Source organism: Loxodonta africana, chromosome 5, assembly GCF_030014295.1.
Source record: "Loxodonta africana isolate mLoxAfr1 chromosome 5, mLoxAfr1.hap2, whole genome shotgun sequence".
Classification (NCBI taxonomy): Eukaryota; Metazoa; Chordata; class Mammalia; order Proboscidea; family Elephantidae; genus Loxodonta; species Loxodonta africana.
In genome coordinates, this window is record NC_087346.1 from 159,038,454 (window position 1) to 159,058,630 (window position 20,177).

General features: G+C 48.5%; 1 protein-coding gene across 6 annotated transcripts in view; it reads left to right on the forward strand.

Moving 5' to 3' along the window:
* Window positions 1–20,177, forward strand: part of RGS12 (regulator of G protein signaling 12) — a 162,448-nt gene that overhangs the window by 61,044 nt on the left and 81,227 nt on the right. For 4 of the 6 annotated variants that reach the window (XM_064286176.1, XM_064286177.1, XM_064286175.1 and 1 more), the window contains one exon: window positions 6,976–7,089. In XM_064286176.1, coding sequence (XP_064142246.1) covers window positions 6,976–7,089 — 114 coding nt within the window. Of the gene's footprint in view, window positions 1–6,975; window positions 7,090–14,355; window positions 14,457–15,017; window positions 15,164–20,177 lie in introns of those variants that run through there. The other 2 variants (XM_064286179.1, XM_064286181.1) reach the window with 2 other exon arrangements.

The following is a 20,177-nucleotide window of genomic DNA, read 5'->3' on the forward strand; positions in this document are numbered from 1 at the left end:
CTTTACATAGATCAAGAGGCAGTTGTTCGGACAGAACAAGGGGATACTGAGTGGTTTGAAGTCAGGAAAGGTGTGCGTCAGGGTTGTATTCTTTCACCATCCCTATTTAATCTGTATGCTGAACAAATAATACGAGAAACTGGACTATATGAAGAAGAACGGGGCATCAGGATTGGAGGAAGACTCATTAACAACCTGCGTTATGCAGATGACACAACCTTGCTTGCTGAAAGTGAAGAGGACTTGAAGCACTTACTAATGAAGATCAGAGACCACAGCCTTCAGTATGGATTACACATCAACATAAAGAAAACAGAAATCTTCACAGCTGGACCAATGAGCAACATCATGATAAACGGAGAAAAGACTGAAGTTGTCAAGGATTTCATTTTACTTGGATCCACAATCAACTGCCATGGAAGCAGCAGTCAAGAAATCAACAGACGCATCGCATTGGGCAAATCTGCTGCAAAGGACCTCTTCAAAGTGTTGAAGAGCAAAGATGTCACCCTGAAGACTAAGGTGCGCCTGACCCAAGCCATGGTATTTTCAATTACATCATGTGCATGTGAAAGCTGGACAATGAATAAGGAAGACAGAAGAACAGTTGACGCCTTTGACTTGTGGTGTTGGCGAAGAATATTGAATATACCATGGACTGCCAAAAGAACGAACAAATCTGTCTTGGAGGAAGTGCGGCCAGAATGTTCCTTAGAGGCAAGGATGGTGAGACTGCGTCTTACATACTTTGGACACGTTGTCAGGAGGGATCAGTCCCTGGAGAAGGACATCATGCTTGGCAGAGTACAGGGTCAGCGGAAAAGAGGAAGACCCTCAACAAGGTGGATTGACACAGTGGCTGCAACAATGAGCTCAAGCATAACAACTATTGTAAGGATGGTGTAGGACTGGGCAGTGTTTAGTTCTGTTGTGCATAGGGTCACTATGAGTCAGAACCGACTCGACGGCACCTAACAACAACAAGAACAATTCCTGGGACCAGGGCTCACCTTGCAGGTGACGTGGGCCATGAGGTCAGGCTGGGTGCCTTACTCCCTCTGTGGCTTTTGTGTGTGGGGGTGTGGGGAATGGGGGATGGGAGTGAGTGTGCTGCCCTGGGCACATGGCTCCTGCTGCGTGTGGTGTGTTTGTGTCGGGGGGAGCTGTGGGATGTGCTGCCCTGGGCACCCTACTCCCTCTACAGCTCCTGCTGAGTGTGGTGTGGGTGTGGGGGTGTGTGTGGGGAACAGGGGGTGGGGGTGATTGTGCCGCCCTGGGCACCCAGCTCCGTGTGCGGTTCCTGCCAAGCATAGTGTATGTGTGAGTGGTATGTGGGGGTGTGTGGGGGGCAGGTGTGCCACCTGATGGGATGCACTGATGTAACGGTACGGCTTACCCACTGTTCCTGCTTGTCTTCTCGGGTGTTGTGGGGCATCATTATTGATGTTAAAAAGTGAAGTTGACTTTGAAGAAGGTAGCTTTTTTTTCAGGCCATTTTATAGTGATGATCTCTTTTGAGCCCTGATTGAGAAGAATAGGAATTACTTAGCACCAGTAGGGGGGTAGGGGGCACTAGCCCAGAGTGATTTCCTAACGGTAAAAAAAAAAAAAAAAAAACGGTGTTGAAGTATAAACTCTTTACCTTCTCATCTTACACCAGGCAGCAGACTCTCCACTCAGAGACACTGACAAACAAATGCTCAGGTCTCTTTCCATAGGTCGGGCATCTCTTCAGTCAGCTCCATTGATTCCACTGAAGGTGTTCTTTGGAGGAATTTTTTCTGTCCACTTGCTTTTCAGCTTTTTCCTTTACATTTCCAGATCTCACAGCGTACCTGTGTATGACTGGGTGGTAGCTGCTTCGTGCATTCAGCCGTGACTGTGTACATGTTTCACAGTGAACCTGGTGTGTGGACGTGGCTATCTCATCTGCAGTTTCTTACGGAGCCACCTGAGCTTTAAAAACCAGGCTCTTTCCTTATCACAAAGCCACGTGCCCATTACCCTCTCCGCCAAAGTATAGTGAATAGTGAACGTGGTTTGTGCAGGATGGGTCGTTTCGCACATGCATTTCACAGTCTCCTTGGTTTAACAACGGGTTAGGAAGGTTTTCCATGGCCTTGTGCGTGCAGCAGAAGCTGCTGAGTGGCTAATTGCATCCCACGGTACTTTAATGGACCCTCCCTTCCTGTAATGGTTAAGATTGGGTGTCAACTTGGCTGGGCCATGATTCACAGTGTTTTGGCAGTTGTATAATGTTGTGATCACTTCCCTGTTAAAATCTGATATGTGATGATGGAATCTCCTGAGTGGTACCAGTGGGGGCGGGGCCTGTGGCAGCTCACCGCCCCCTTAGCTTTCATCTCTTTCCCCTCCGCTGCCTACTTCCTTCATGCTCACCTTGCCAAGGTTTTTGGCTTGTTCTGGATCCTGCAGCTGCCTCTTGTCATCTGACCTCCGGTTCTTGGGACTTGAGCTAGCAGCTTATCTGCTGATCTTGGGATTCATTGATCTTCACAGCCTGTGAGCAAGAGTCCTGTTCTCTGCCCTGCCGATCATGGATTCACCAGCCCCTGCAGCTACGTGAATCAGGAGAAGCCTTGCGGTCTTGCCTGCCGATCTTGGGATTCGTCAGCCTTTGCAGCCTGTGAGTGGGAGCCCTGCTCTCCAACCTACAATCTTGGGTTTGCCAGCACCTGCAGCTACACAAATCAGGAGAGGCCTCTATCCTTATCCACAGACTTTGGATGTTCCAGCCTCTACAATCATGTGAGCTGTTTCCTTGATATAAATCTTTCTCTCTGACTGGAACACTTACACACTGCTGGTGGGAATGTAAAATGGTACAACCACTTTGGAAATCGATTTGGTGCTTCCTTAAAAAGCTAGAACTAGAACTATCATACGATCCAACAATCCCATTTTTGGGGAATATATCCTAGAAAAATAAGAGCCTTCACACGAACAGATATATGTACACCCATATTCACTGCAGCACTGTTTACAATAGCAAAAAGATGGAAGCAACCAAGGTGCCCATCAGGAAATGAATGGATAAATAAGCTATGGTATATTCACACAATGGAATGCTATTCAATGTTAAAGAACAACGATGAATCTGTGAAACATTTCATAACATGGAGGAATCGGGAAGGCATAATGCTGAAAAACTAGACAGTTGCAAAAGGATGAATATGAGACCACTATTATAAGAACTCAAGAAATAGTTTAAATATAGAAGAAAATATTCTTCGATGATTACAGGGTGGGGAGGGAGGTAGAGATGTATTCACTAATTAGGTAGTAGACAAGAACTGTTTTAGTGAAGGAAAAGACAACACACTATACAGGAGAGGTCAGCACAACTGGACTGAACCAAAAGCAAAGAAGTTTCCTGAATACAACCAGACACTTCGAAGGCCAGAGTAGCAGGGGCAGGGGTTTGGGGACTGTGGTTTCAGGGGACATCTAGGTCAACTGGCATAACAAAATGTATTAAGAAAATATTCTGCATCCCGCTTTGGTGAGAGGCATGTGGGGTCTTAAATGCTAGGAAGTGGCCATTTAAGATGCATCAATTGGTCTCAACCCCCCTGGAGCAAAGGAGAATGAAGAACACCAAAGACACAAGGTAAACATGAGCCCAAGAGATGGAAAGGGCCACATAAACCAGAGACTATGTCACCCTGAGACCAGAAGAACTAGATGGTGCCCGTTTACAACAGATGACTGCCCTGACAAGGAACACAACAGAGAATCCCTGATGGAGCAGAATATCAGTGGGATGCAGACCTCAAATTCTTGTGAAAAGACCAGACTTAATATTCTGACTGTGACTAGAAGGACCCCGGAGGTCATGGTCCCCAGACCTTGTGTTAGCCCAGGACAGGAACCATTCCCAAAGCCAGCTCTTCAGACAGGGATTGGACTGGACAATGGGATAGAAAATGATACTGGTGTGGAGTGAGCATCTTGGATCAAGTAGACACATGAGAGTATGTGGACAGCTCCTGTCTGGAGGTGAGATGAGAAGGCAGAGCGGGACAGGGGCTGGCTGAATGGACATGGAGAATACCGGGTGGAGAGGAGGAGTGTGCTGTCTCATTAGGGGGAGAGCAACTAGGAGTACATAGCAAGATGTATATAAGTTGCTGTATGAGAGACTGACTTGATTTGTAAACTTTCACTTGAAGCACAATAGAAAAAAAAAGAAACCCCCCCCAAAGAAAATCAATCTCTCTCTCTATGTATATGTATTTATACACTTTATTGGTTTTGCTTCTCTAAAGAACCCGCCTAAGATATTTGGTACAAAGAATGGTTCTAGAGAAACAAAATTATAATGATGACACTACCATTGGGCTTCTTCTGCTGTCAGGACACTGCTGAGGATCCTCCCTCATCCTTTTAGCACATACCTACTGAAGGTCCGCTGTGCTGCCTGCAGGCCATTGGGTCAGCACACAGAGTAGGACACAAACTGAAGGTCCCCTGTGCAGCCTGCGAGGCACTGGGTCATCACACAGAGCAGGACACAGACTGAAGGTCCCCGGTGCCACCCTGGGGGCACTGGGTCAGCACACAGAGCAAGATGCAGACGAGGCCTGCCCTCGGGTCACTTGGAGTCCATGGGGAGATGGGGACAGAAGCTGACGGCAGTACCTTCTGTGTGTTAAGTGTGTGAGCTAGCGGGGATGCGGGGGGAGTCTAGCTTAGAAGGAGATGGTTAAGGCAAACGTCTTGAAGGAGGTGGTCTTTGGGCACAGGTTGAGGGCTACAGGGTAGGGTACATGAGAAGGTGGCAAGACTGAGAGCTGAGGGGTCCTGGTGGCAGGACCCCAAACCCGTGGGGTCCCCTACGGCCCAGAGCATGGGCCCGTGCAGTTGCTGAGCATAGCAACAGTGGGATTGCAGTATGTGGGAAGTGGCTTGGGCAGAACGAGGATGGACATAGGTGTGTGGTCGAGAGGGAAAAAGCACACACGTGGAGCTTTCACACTGAACTGGTGCTAAATTTACTTTTTGTACTCGTTATGGGTGAATTGTGTTCCCCTAAAATGTGTGTCAACCTGGCTAGACTATGATTCCGAGTGTTGTGTGGTTGTCCTCCATTTTGTGATCTGATGTAATTTTCCTATGTGTTGTAAATCCTAACCTCTGTTATGTTAATGTCAAAAGGGGCCCTGGTGGTTCAGTGGTTAAGAGCTTGCCTGCTAACCAAAAGGCCAGCAGTTTGAATCCACCAGCCACTCCTTGGAAACCCAGTTAGGCAGTTCTGCTCTTTCCTATCGGGTCACTATGAGTTGGAATCAACTCAACGGTGTCCTAGTCATCTAGTGCTGCTATAACAGAAGTGCCACAAGTGGATGGCCCTAACGAGTGTATTCTCTCACGGTCTAGTAGGCTGTAAGTCCGAACTCAGGGCGTCAGCTCCAGGGGAGGGTGTTCTCTCTCTGTCGGCTCTGGAGGAAGATCCTTGTCGTTAACCTTCCCCTGGTCGAGGAGCTTCTCATGCAGGGACCCCCGTGTCCGAAGGACGCGCTATGCTCCTGGTGCTTTTTTCTTGGTGGTGTGAGGTCCCTCTGTGTCTCTGCCCACTTCTCTCTTTTATATCTCAAAAGAGATTGTTTGAAGACACGACCCAATCTTGTAGATCTCATCACTGTAACTGCTACTAACCCATCTCATTACATCATAGAGATAGGATTTACAACACGTAAGAAAATCACATCAGGTGATAGAATGGTGGACAGTTACACAATACTGGGAATTGTGGCCCAGCCAAATTCATACACATATCTTTGCGGACACAATTCACTCCATGACAGATAGCAGTGGGTTTGGTTTTTTTGGTTTATGATGTTAATGAGGCAGGATTAGAGGCAGTTATGTTAATGAGGCAGGACTCAATCTACAGGATTAGTTTGTGTCTTAAGTCAGTGTCTGTTGAGATATAAAAGAGAGGAGCAAGTAGATCGGAGAGGGACCTCATACCACCAAGAAAGAGGAGCCAGGAGTAGAATGCATCTTTTGGACCTGGGGTCTGTGCACTGAGAAACTCCTAGACCAGGGAAAGAATAATGACGAGGACTTTACCCCAGAGCCGACACAGAAAGAAAGTCTTCCCCTAGAGCTGGCACCCTGAATTCGGACTTTTAGCCTCCTAGACTATGAGAAAATGAAGTAGTTTGTTAAAGCCATCCACTTGTGGTATTTCTGTTATAGCAGCACTAGATGACTAAGACAGTACCTTTGTACCCAATGTCTCAAGCAGGTGAATAGACAGAACAGAGTCTGAGGAGGCTCCCCATTTGTAGATAAAAGTGTTAACTGCCTTTCTGCCTGAAATTCGTTGGTGAGCATTTAATGCATCCAGGAATCAGAGGTTCGCAGCTGGGATGGTTTTTGTCTTTAAGATGTGGTGACTTACTAGCTGGCACCAAGACCATCCCTGGGGAAGTGTCTGCATGAGGACAGGCACAGCCTGGATGTTTGCTGGATTGAATTCATTCTGATCGGCTCCCGGGGGAGGAGTACAGGTGTTCTCTGAGCTGGTTGTTCATGCGCTGAGCTGGCTTGGTCTCCAGACCACCTGCTGAAGGTTCAGGGCTTCCTTCCTTTCCTGACAGTTTATAAAGGCATGTCCAAGAGTGGCCTGTACTTGAATAATTATTGCCTTTGTTACCCTTCACAAACATGCACGGCCATGATTTCCTTTGGTCTTGAGGACAGCCTTGTGAGGCAGGCGGCTGCCACCCCTGCTGTGTGGTTGTGGAGACTGAGGCTAGCAGAGCTGGTCGAGTCGGGACGCACAGAGCAGATGCCTGACAACCCTGGGTGACTTTTAAGTCTAGTGTCTCCTTTCATCTTCTTTTCCCGTGGCCCCCCTCTGTTCTTGCTGAGCAGTGTTTCGCAACAACACTAAACATCTCTTCCCAAGGGGGTCACTTGATGTAATTTTTTCTTTGTGTTTAGGGTTCAAAATTTGGGCGTGGAATTGGGCTCATCCAGACTTCTCAGCGGACGTCTCGGAGATCGTTTGGAAGATCCAAGAGATTTAGTATCACTCGTTCACTGGATGATCTTGAGGTAATTTAATTTTTGTTGTTTATTAAGTTTTTAAAAATGAAACCAATCTTGCAGATGTATCCGAAGCCTCCTTTACACCCACGGGACCCTCCCTCTCTCCCTCCCTCTTCTGTGGCAACCCCTGTCCCCGGGAGGCGGGGCAGGGGGAGAGCGGGGCGGGGGAGAGCAGGGAGGGCCCTCTCCATGTACGTTTACGCACCTTTGGTCCCTGGGTGGCGCAAACAGTGCTCAACTACTAAGCTAAAGGTTGAACGTTGGTGGTTCGAACCATGGGATCTGCCTGGTGATCTGCTTCCACAAAGACCACAGCCAAGAAAACCCTACAGAGCAGCTCTGCTCTGTCACTCTTGGGCTCGTCATGCGTCAGAATTGACCTGACAGCAGCAGGTTTGGTTTGGTTTGGTGTGTCTGTAACCGTCATATTGGTTTTTAGTGTTCACTTCTGTGTGTTTCTGTGTGGTGGACACTGTTCTCGGCACTTTATCGGTCTGAACTTGCTTAAGCCTCACAAAAACCCTGTGAGGTGGGTCCTATCATTGCCCCTTTTGTTAACTTTGTCGGCGGAGCAGCTGTCGCTCCACAGATACAGAGTACCACCTTGTGTGTTTTTAAACTGTCTGTGGATGCAGTCATACTGTGTGTCCTGTTCTGCCCTTTTCTTGAAGGTTTTGCTGTTTTCAGGATTGATCTGTACAGCCTCATTCGTCGCTTTACCCGCTGCGTGGCAGCCCTCCGTGTTCCATCTGCTTCCCGATTTATCGTTGTTGTTAGGTGCCTTTGAATCTGCCTGACGCATAGCGACCCTGCGTACAGCAGAATGAAACACTGCCCAGTCCTGCACCATCGTCACAATCCTTGTAATGTTTAGGCCCGTTGTTGCCGTCACTGTGTCAGTCCATCTCACTGAAGGTCTTCCTCTCTTTTGCTGACCCTCTACTTTACCAAGTGTGATGTCATTCTCCGGGGACTGGTCCCTTCTGATAACACGTCCAAAGCCACGCCATCCTTGCTTCTAAGGAGCATTCTGGCTGTACGTCCTCCTGACAGCAGTGAGAAGACTGCCTTCTCCAGGGCCGCGTCGTGCGCCTGCTGCGTGCTGGAGGTTAACCTCTGCTGTAGCAGGTACCACACCTGGCACAGCAGCATGTTGGGAGCTGCTGCTTGGTTAGGTTTGCAGCTGCTCACTGTCATGCGCTTTCCCTTTGGGGACACTGAGGGAACGGCCATTGATGACACTTGCGTTGGTGTTATGAGGTCCTTCCTTCCTAATCGGGTTCTGGCCTTTTCTTTAACAAGTGGCTATATTAATATCAAAGTAGACTTTACGGCAAACAGCATTCCTGAGCCTAAAGACACATGAATCGTGAACTTGACCTAATGGACTTATATGTAATACTCCACCCAATAAACACATTTTTTTTCAAGGCCCTTGGGACATTTACAAAAGTTGGCCATAAAGCAAGTCTCAACAAGTACCCGTGACTCTCATACAGTGGATGTTCTCTGACCGCAATGCAAGTATACTAGAAATCATGAACACAAAGACAGCATCCGGAGAAAACATTTCTAAAGATCCTATAAAGCCCATTGCTGCTGAGTCAAATCCAACTCATAGAGATCTGATAGGACAGAGTAGAACTGTCCCAAGGGCTTCCAAGGCTGTAATCTGTCCAGAAGCAGGCTGCCTCACCGTTCTCCCACAGAACGGCTGGTGGGTTTGAACCGCTGACCTTTCGGTTAGCAGCAGGGTGCTTAGCCGCTGTACCATGAGGCCTCCTTAAAAGATCCTGTAGACGTTCAAAATATGATGGCAGGATATTAACAACTTCATGTTAATAAATTTAAGAAGCTTAATAAAATGACAAATTCCTTGAAAAGTATAACTTCATGGAGCTGTCAAAGAGATAAAATAGAAAATCTGACTAGTTTTACAAATATCAAAACATCAGATCAATAATTTCTGCCAAACATTTAAGGAAAAAACAATGTCTTTTCAGAAAAGAGAGTAGGAAAAGAGGGATCACTTCCCAATGCATTTTATGAGACCATCATGACCTTGATACTGAAATCTGACAAAGACATTAGAAGGAGGGAAATGACAAGCTCACTAATAAACACAGATGTGAAAATCCTAAACAAAACAGTAGTAAGCTGAATCCAGCAATTTCTAAAAAGCAGAACACATTATGTTTGTTCCAAAGACACAGTGTTCTTTTAACATTTGCAAATAAATGGATGAAATTTACAATATTAGCAGATAAAGTAGGAAAATCATGTATCATCTCAATAGAAATAGGAAAGGCATTTGATGAAATTTAGTATCCATTCATGGTAAACAAATGAACAAAAAAACCTTAGCAAATAGGAATTAAAGGGAACTTCTCTAATCTTATAAGAGCATCAAAAGAACAAAAACAAACAAGAATGTATAGCATGCATGCATCATACTTAAACTTTCCTTTGAGATCAGGAACAAGAGAGAGGTGTCTACTGTTTCCATTTCTATTTCAATTTTTCCTGGAAGTCCTTGTCAGTGTAGTGAGAAAATAATAATAATAATAATAAAAGTTAAAATGATTGCAAAGCAGAAATGAAAATGTTATTATTCTCAGATATGATTATGAACATATAAAATTCAAAAAATCTATAGATCAGCTATTAAAATTAATGAATGACTTTAGCAAGGTGGCTGGATATAAGGACAATATATAAAAATTAATTGTGTATACAGTTAGAAAATGTCTTATAGATTCAATGCAATTTTAATCAAAATCCCACCAGGTTTTTTGAAACTTAAGAAGATGATTAAAAAAATTTCATGGAAATGCGAAGGGCCAAGATTAGCCAAGATATTCTTGAAGAATAAGGTAGGAGGACTTCCTTTCCCAGCTGTCAAAATTTACTATAAAGTTAGAGCAATCTGTTGTTGTTAGGTGCCAGTCTGTTCTGACTCATAGTGACCCTATGTACAACAGAACGGAACACTGCCTGGTCCTGTGCCATCCTTACTATCATTGTTACGTTTGAGCCCATGGTTGCAGCCAGTGTGCCAACTCATCTCGCTGAGGGTCTTCCTCTTTTTCACTGACCTTCTACTTTACCAAGCATGATATCCTTCTCTAGGGACTGGTCCCTCCTGATGACATGGCCAAAGTACGTGAGACTAAGTCTTGACATTCCCTCTTCCAAGGAGCACTCTGGTTGTATTTCTTCCAACACAGACTTGTTTGTTCTTCTGGCAGCCCATGGTACATTCAATATGCTTCACCAACACCGTAATTCAAAGGGATCAATTCTTCTTTGGTCTTCCTTACTCACTGTGCAGCTTCATTGTATATGTATACACACACACATATATATGTGTGCATATATGTAAGTATTGCGTTGGACAAATCTGTGGCAAAAAGTGTTAGAAGCAAAGATGTTACTTTGAGGACTAAGGTGCACCTGACCGAAGCCATGGTGTATTCAGTCGCCAGATACACATACACATGCAAAAGATGGACAATGAATAGGGAAGGCTGAGAAAGAGTTGGCGCCCTTGACCTGTGGTGCTGGCAGAGGGCACTGACTACACCACGGGCCGCCAGAGGGCACTGACTACACCACGGGCCGCCAGAGGGCACTGACTACACCACGGGCCGCCAGAGGGCACTGACTACACACGGGCCGCCAGAGGGCACTGACTACACCACGGGCCGCCAGAGGGCACTGACTACACCACGGGCCGCCAGAGGGCACTGACTACACCACGGGCCGCCAGAGGGCACTGACTACACCACGGGCTGCCAGAAGACCAAACAAGTCTGTCTTGGAAGGAGTACAGCCAGAGCGCTCCTTAGAAGGAAGGACGGGGAGACGCCACGTGATGTACTTTGGACATGTTATCAGGAGGGACCATCCCTGGAGAAGGACATTGTTATAGATTGAATTGTGCCCCCCCAAAATATGTGTCAACTTGGTTAGGCTATGATTCCCAGTATTGTGTGGTTGTCCTCCATTTTGTGATTGATGTAATTTTCCTAAGTGTTGTAAATCCTTGTCTCTGCCTGTGGTTAATGAGGCAAGATTACATTATGTTAAAGAGAATTAGGTAGGATATAACACCCTTGGAAACCCTAATGGCTTAGTGGTTAAGTGCTATGGCTGCTCACCAAAAGGTTGGCAGTTTGAATCGACCAGGCCCTCCTGGAAAACTCTATGGGGCAGTTATACTCTGTCCTACAGGGTCGCTATGAGTCGGAATAGACTCCATGGCAACGGGTTTGGTTTTTTGATCTGGTAACACACATCCTTGATCCAATGTAAAGGGAGTTTTGCTGGGTTGTGGTCTACACCACCTTTTATCCTACAAGAGATAAAAGGAAAAGCAAGTGAGCAGGAAGTGGGGGACCTCATACTACCAAGAAAGAAGTGCTGGGAGCAGAGTGCATCCTTTGGACCCAGGGTTCCTGTGCAGAGAAGCTCCTCGATTAGGGCAAGATTGATGACAAAGACTTTTCCCAAGAACTGACAGAGAAAGCCTTCCCCTGGAGCTGATGCCCTGAATTTGGACTTCTAGCCTATGAGACTGTGAGAGAATAAACTTCTGCTTGTTAAAGCGATCTGTTTGTTTGTATTTCTGTTAGAGCAGCACTAGATTACTAAGACAGACATTATGCTTGATAAAATAGAGGGTCAGCAAAACAGAGGAAGACCCTCAAGGAGATGGATTGACGCAGTGGCTGCAACAGCGGGCTCAAATGTAGCAATGATTGTGAGGCTGGCGCAAGACCGGGCAGGGTTTTGATCTGTTGTATGTAGGGTCGCTACGGGTTGGAACTGACTCGACATCACCCAATGACAATAACAATATATGTATAATCCCCAAGAAACTCAATTATTCCCCATAGCATACAAACAAAATTAATTATAGATGTGTTGCAGGTCTAACTATGAAGGGCAAAACGTGAAAGTTACTAGAGGATAATATACACATTTTCATGATGTTGAACAGAGAAAGACTAGACACAAAAAGTACTAACCAGAACTTAACATTCATCATAAGACGCTGTTACTAGAGTGAAAGGGGAGAAGACATTTGCAACATATATAACTCACAAAAGGCTCGTATATCCAGAGAACTTCTACAGATAAATAAGAAAATGACAGCCCAAAAGAAAGAAAGAAAAAAAAAAAGGCAATAGGTTTAAATAGGCATTTTGGAAAAGATACTATCCAAACGGCAAATGAACACACGAAAAGGTGCCCAACCAGGTGAGTCATGAGAGGAATGCAAATATAGTCACAGTGAGGTACTGCTCCAGGATGCCTAAAATGCGGAGACTGACGACGTCAACAGTTGGTGAGGACGGGAAGCAGCTGGAACTCTTGAAAGTTGCTGGTGGGGGTTTAACTCTGCCTTCTCACCCCTTCCGAAAATTGTTTGGCATTGTCTACTGCATTTGAAGATACGTATGCCTTATAATTCAGCAGTTCTACCCTTGAATATATAACCAACAGAAATATATACTTATGTGCACCAAAAGACATGGGTGCCAATTCAAAACAGCGTTCTTCAAAGACTCCTGTACTGCCGCAGGCTAAGCCCACCAGAGGTAGAACGGATAACTCAAGCGTGATTTATTTACACAACGGAATGCTCAGTGGCAGTGAACTTAACTACGGCTTCCTTAATCACACGGCTGAATCTCAGAGAAAGAAGGCAGTCACGTCTGTACGATTCTTTTATATAAATTTGAAAACAGGCAAGACTAACCATTGCTTTTAGGGTGTGCGCTTCAGCAGTAAAACCATAAAGAAAAGCTAGCTTATCCTTATGCTTTTCACTATGACCTTTGTGGTGGTTATGTGGGTTTCACTTTGCAACACATTGTCGAGCCATATATTTCTGTTTTATACTCTTCTGAATTTGTGTTAAATTTTACAATATAAAATGTCAGCGCGATCACGTTTCCAGCCCTGTTGAGCTGGTTGAGCATAGGCCTGGAGTAGGCAGTGCTCTTAACTGGGGTTAGGGTTTTGCAAATGAGCCTGAGAGATGGGACCAAGGAGCTGGGGGTGCATGTGGGGGTGTGGTAAAGGGCACAGACTGTGGTCTCCAGGCTAGTCAAGGCAATTGAGGATGTGAATGGTGACAAAGATGGTAAGAAGTAGGGGGGACCCATGGGTAGGATGCTTGTTGGAGGTGCCCTTGAGATAGGAGGTGGAGGTCAGAGAGGGGACAGCTGAAATGGAGATTTTAGAGGTGAGCCTTTGTTTTGCAAAGGTACCATTCTGGGTACAGCCAATGTAGAGGGTCACTGAAGAGGGTGACTTAAGGCCCGTTCATCCAGGAAGGGTTTCATCAGCACTTTAGGTCCTAACACGGGAGGAGTGGAGCTGGTCTGTGTCCTCCAGGGCTGTACAGTCAGGTGGACTGAGCGCCTCTGTCCCGTGAGGTGTCTTCAAGGCTCTGGTGAAGAGGAAGGCCCAGTGGGGGGCCCTTGCCGAATGGGAATAACTGCACGTTCTCTCTTCTTGCTCCAAAGGAGCAGTGCCGCTGAGGCCAGGATGCTGATCAGCGGTTGCTATTGGGAGTCAGTGGGCAGAGGCCACCCTGGGAGACCAGAGTTGGCTTCTAGAAGCTTCTCCCTCCATGGTCACCCCTTATAGGGCCATCGACCCACCGGAATACACACGGCTTTACTACAGCTTTGTGCTGGGGTTTCGTCCAGAGAGGTTCCTGTGTGTATGTTCCCTCATGTAGAGGGCAGTGCAGGGAGGAGCTGGGGTGGCCGGCGACGGGGCCAGGGAAGGGGCTGCAGGACATTGGGAGGGCCAGGTTGGAGGGGGCATTGATTCTTAGATGTCTCAGCCAGCTGCGTTAAAATCCTCAGGTGTCTGAGAACATGTGAGCGTGTCTGTGGGAGTGTGTGTGGGAGTGTGTGTGTGAGTGTGTGTGTGAGTGTATCCATGAGTGGACGCGTGTGCCATGTGTGAATGTGAGTGTTCATGTGTGTGCAGCAAGTGTGTGCACATGTGAGCGCATATGCATCTGAGGGTGCATGCATGTGTAAGAGAGTGCGTGTGTATTTGCACACGCATGTGTGCACACGTGTGAGTGTGTGTGTTTGGGATTAAGGGCTCTCCCCTGCCCTCTCTGTTTCCTCCCTTACTGTTCCTGAGTCCTCCGAATTGAGTGGAATGAGTATTCCTGTGAAGTTGGACCTCATTGAGATGGAAAGAGTAGCCAGTAATTACTATCTCCTACTCTCTCCCTGCCAGAGAGCTTCAGCTGTTTCAAAGAGAAATAACAGCTGAAGACCACCTTCATGGCCCCCGGGCTCATCAGAGGCCCCTCAGGGAAGCCGCCGCCAGGAGGCTGGGTGAGGCCACAGTTTGAAAATTAACTTTCAGAAATTTTACTCATATTTCAAACAGAAACCTCAAGATTTACCTTTTTGTTGCTGCTTCTGTCGTAGATATTTTCAGGCGCTTGGAATCTGTTTTCCTCACACTGATAGGTCCCCACCATTAGTTATTTGCTAAAAGAAAGCGTTTGCTTCTCTAATAAAATTTCTGAGCATCTTGAGAGAGAAGCAGGGATGATGCGGAGGGTAACTGTTTGGTGATTGCGGTGGCCGTCTGTTTTAGTCATCTAGTGCCTTTATAAGGGAAATACCACAAGTGGGTGGCTTTAACAAAGAGAATTTTATTCTCTCACAGTCTAGAAGGCTACAAGTCCAAATTCAGGGCATCATCTCCAGGGGAAGTCTTTCTCTTCCAGCTCTGGAGGAAGGTCCCTGTCATCAGTCTTCCCTTGGTCTGGGAGCATCTCAGTGAGGAACCTCATGTCCAAAGGAGGTGCTCTGCTCCTAGTGCTGCTTTCTTGGTGATATGAGGTCCCCCTGTCTCTCTGCTCACTTCTGTCTTTTATATTTTAAAAGAGATTGGCTTCATTAAGAAAACATTCTGCAACCCACTTTGGAGAGTGGCATCTGGGGTCTTAAATGCTAGCAAGTGGCCATCTAAGATGCATCAATTGGTCATCCCACCTGGAGCAAAGGAGAATGAAGAACACCAAAGACAAAAGGTAATTATGAGCCCAAGAGACAGAAAGGGCCACATAAACCAGAGACTACATCATCCTGAGACCAGAAGAACTAGATAGTGCCCGGCTACAACCAATGACTGCCCTGACAGGGAACACAACAGAGAACCCCTGAGGGAGCAGGAGAGCAGTGGGATGCAGACCTCAAATTCTTGTAAAAAGACCGGACTTAATGGTCTGACTGAGACTAGAAGGACCCCGGCGGTATGGCCCCCAGACCTTCTGTTAGGCCAGGACAGAAACCATTCCCGAAGCCAACTCTTCAGACAGGGATTGGACTGGACAATGGGATAGAAAAAGATGCTGGTGAAGGATGAGCTTCTTGGATCAAGTAGACACTTGAGAGTATGTTGGCATCTCCTATCTGGAGGGGAGATGAGAGGGTGGGGGGATCAGAAGCTGGCGGAATGGACACGAAAAGAGTGAGCGGAGGGATGGAGCAGGCTGTGTCATTAGGGGGAGAGCAATTAGGAGTATATAGCAAGGTGTATATAAAGTTTTATATGAGAGACCGGCTTGATTTATAAGCTTTCACTTAAAGCACAATAAAAATTTTGAAAAAAGATTGTTTTAAGACACTATCTAATCTTGTAGACCTCATCAGTATGACTGCTGCTAATCCATCTTATTACATCATAGTGATAGGATTTACAACACACAGGGAAATCACACCAGATGACAAAATGGCAGACAGGCATACAATACTGGGAATCAGGACCTAGCCAAGTTGGCAGATATTTTTGGCAGACACAATTCAGTCCATGACACCATCTGTCTTAGCTATCTAGTGCTGCTGTAACAGAAATACCATAAGTGGCTGGTTTAACAAACAGGAATTTATTTTCTTACGGTTTCGGAGGCTGGAAGTCTGAATTCAGCGTGCCGGCTCCAGGGAAGGTTTTCTCTTTCTGTGGGCTCTGGGAGTGGGCCTTGTCTCTTTTCGGTTTCTGTCCGTTGGCTCTTTGGAGATCTTCATATAGTTTGGCATCCATCTTCCCCTATTTCTGCGTGCTTCTCTGTCCTCATCTGCGCTTTTTATATATCAGAGGCGATTAGTTTGAGACGCTCCTTACACTGATGTGGCCTCTTAACATAACAAAGAAAACCCATTCCCAAATGGGATTATAACCCCAGGTATAAGGATTAGGATTTACAGCACACGTTTTTAGGGGACACAGCTCAGTGCATAACAGTGTGACAGTCACGGGGTTCACAGCTGCTCACAATCCCCTCGGCAGCTCCATGACCCTGGCGATCCCATGGAATGGTTTATGCTTCTTCTAAGTGAACTCAGCCTGGTTCTGAAGGCTAGTGTGGCTTCTGATGGCACCCATGGGTGTAGTGGGCTACGCCAGGCATATGCTGGGGCACTGCACCTGCCCCGGGGCCAGGGAGGGCGGGTGTCAGGGGTCACTCGAGTGAAAGGAGGTGGCCTCCTGGGCGCTGGGGTGAGGGCTGTCCAGTACTGCAGGCGACTGGAGAAGACACTGAGCCCCTGAAGCTCGATGATGGCCTGGGAGGGCAGTTGATGAAGTAGGTAGCGTGTGGGTGGGGGTGTGGGCAGGGGTGGGGATGGAGGAATTGTCCAGGAAGGCTGGAATTCTGTGAAGCCTAAACCTCCAGAGTGACTCCTGCTCCCAGAGAGCTCATAGACCACCCCCCCCCGACCCACCCCCAAGCCGCCTCACAGAGCTAGCTGTGCCCTGAAGCCAAGCACAGGGTGGAGCTGGGGGTCTGGGAGGCCCCGTGGGACATGAGTGGTGACCAGAACCCCAGGCCCACAGGGAGCCTGCACCCGAGGGCTCCTGAGAACCCCCTGCCACTGACAACCCCCTTTCCTCTCCACAAGGGCACCCCCTACTTAGAGTAGAGTGCAGGGTCTTACTGGGCTCTCTGTCTTCCGGCTCTGATGCCCTCTGGCCTGAGCCTTCTCTCCCATTGCATGGTCTCCTGGCTGCTATCACTGTGGCTCAGCTCCCCTGGGAGCGGGAATACCCCCTGTGCGCCAGCAACCTCCAGACAGGCTTCCAGCCCCAAGGCCCACGCGTCCCAGTGCCCACCTGAAGTCTTCCCGTGGCTGCAGTGGCCCGCATGGGCCTGTGCACTCTCAGAGAACAGACCATACACACTGCACCCTGCTCCGCCCTCTAGTCCCCTCACCTGAGTGGAGGTGGGGTGCTGGGGGCCCAGGTGCTGTTCACAGGGACCGCAGTGCTGGGCTCTGGACAGCAGGGGGCACCGAGGCCACACTTTTCCCTCAGAACTACTCTGTGGAAGGGGCCTTACTTTGAAAAGAGGGGGAGAGGGGTGGGAGAGACAGACAGCCAGGAAGGAGGCGGGGAGGGCGGGTGGGAAGGCTTTGCGGTTTAATACCACCTTAGGTGTGTTCTGTTACTGTTGCTCGTCAGTCCCTAGCAGAAGGCAGACAAATCCCTGAACCTAAACCTGAGACACCACCTGAGAGGGAAAGGGCCTTCCTTCTCTGGCTGGCCCTTGGGCCAAGGCAGGGGGCTCCCTCCCCATCTCAGGGTCTCCACAAGGATGTGCTACACAGCATACACTCCAGGGGTGAAATCTACACAATGTTTCTATAAGCTCTGGGTCCCTTGTTGTTACGTTGGCGACTTTGCTCTTTCCAGGGCAATTCAACTTGAGAATTTTGCTTAATTTGGTCTTTCTTTTTTTTATTGTGTATTAAGTGAAAGTTAATTGAGGTTAGTTTCTCATAAAAAAATTTATACACACATTGTTACATGACCCTAGTTGCTCTCCCTATAATGTGACAGCACACTCCTTTCTACCCTGGATTTCCCATGTCTATTCACCCAGCTCTTGTTCCTTTATGCCGTCTCGTGTCCCCTCTGGACAGGAGCTGCCCACTTAGTCTCGTGTATCTACTCGAGCTAAGAAGCATTCTCTTCACGAGTATCATTTTATGTCTTATAGTCAGCCTAACCTTTGTCTGAAGAGTTGGCTTCGGGAGTGGTTTCAGGGCTAACAGAGAGTCTGGGTGCCGTGGCTTCTGGGTTTGCTTCGGCCTCAGTCAGATTGCTTTGGTCTTTCTTACACTGGTCTACTCTTTACACTGTTTACACAGGAAATTATCTTAGTTTGGGGGTGCAACAGGATTTTTCAGTGCCTTGAATGTTTTTTCATTCATTCAGCAAAAGTTTGTTGACCAGTGTTTACCAGCTCTTCTGGACCTGGGGACACAGCTGTGAACAAATAGACACCCAGCCCTGCCCTTGTGGAGCCGGAGTTCAGGTTGGGTTACGGATGGTAAACAGACCGAGTCAGCCAGGGGAGACAGTGCTGTGGTGCAAAGTCAGACCGTGGGGGCTGGGGGCGGGGGGGTACACAGATGCTGAGGAGGGTGCCAGGGTGGGGGGTGCCCCTGGCTGCTGTGCAGAGTAAACGTGAGGTGTTGGAGGAGAGGGGCAGATACCAGGCAGTTGTGGTAACTGAGGGAAGGTGGCATGGCTGGGTGGAGGATGCGGGGGCGAGGGTGCGGGCGGTCGAACCCCTTTCTGTGGCTCTGTGACGATCCTCCAGCTGAGGTGCTCGGTCAGGGTGGGAGTTCAAGGGTGGGTGAGCAGGGTGAGAGGGCGATGGGAATGTCTTCTCCCAGGGCTTGGGCCACATCGGCCCCCTCAGGAGCCCTGTGGAGCGATCACAGCCGAGGCCCTCGGCCAGCCCCCCGGAGGAGAACCCAGAGTCTGCTCTTGGGCTGTGAGGTGCTGGGTCACAGACCCTCCCTCATTCATGCCTTTCACCCAGTTACCAGCTCTGTGGGTCCATCCCTTGGACAACACTGGTGTATCTGAGCGTGTAGGTGGCCTGACTCTTGCCTATCTGCCCAGGTGGGGAGGCTGAGGGCACCCTTGTGCTCCCCTTGTTTGTTGGAAACCTCGTGTGACTACCGAGAGGTGGGGAGGATGTGGGGATAAGGCCTTCATAGTCCTTGGGTTCAGTGCTGCCTACTGTCCAGTGCTTGGCCTCGCGCTGCTGGGGCCACAATGCCCCTGCAGGCCGGGCTGCTGTGGGTGCTGCACTTGCTGGCTTGAGTCGCCACCGTGTGGGTTTTACTTTTCTGTGGGAGCCAGTCAGGGCCAGTGTCACTACCCCTAGGGGCTCGGCCCCTCCCGCCCTCGGTACCATCCCCAGGTTGTCTTCTCCTTCTCCATGACCTGCTCAAGGCCAAGCTTGCGCATGGTCTTCATGACTGCTTTGCTTTCCTCCTTTCCCTCCTGGCGGGTTTTCTTCTTGCACCTAGTCCTGCTGTCGGGGCTGGACTGGGCTCCCAGGCCAAGGCTTGGAACCTCACCTGTGGCCGACATAGTAGTGAGCCCCCAAACAAGGAAGGTGACAGTACAGAGCACCGAGCAATGCTGCTGCTGAGAGCGTTAGGAGGCGGTAGCTCTGGTGACTGATAATGTGGCAGCCCGGGAACCTCTCCTCACATCTAGGGAGTGACCAGGTAGGGAGCCAGACTAGGAGCCAGGTCAGAGCAGCCCGCGGCCGACCCTCACGCACCAAAGCCCAGGCCGGCCCTGCCTCTGCTTGGTCATAGCCCACCAGCTCTTCCTGTCTTTCCTCACCACATCAGCAGACAGCCTGAAGAGGCTGACCTAGGCTGGCTACAAAAAGGGGCAGAGCGACCGTGCACAGGGGGACAGAGAGCCCAGAAGGAGGCAGCAGGAGGAAGGACTGACCGTGAGCCAGGGTGAGTATAGGCCACAGGCTGCATCTGCTCTAACTGTCGTCAACCCACAGACAAGACTGGACTGGATTGTTCCTTTCCAGGCCTTGATTGAACATGTGGGGGCATACATATTTCCGTTTAAAATGGTGAAAATAAAAGCAGGCTTGGCGCTTGACCCCTTATGGGGGGCTCAGCAGCTCGACTTGACAGGGTCCTGGAGGGGAGGTTTGGTGTGTGTGCTAACAAGGAGCCGTGACCATGGTGGTGGCCTGTGCTGTGTTCCGCCTGGTTCTT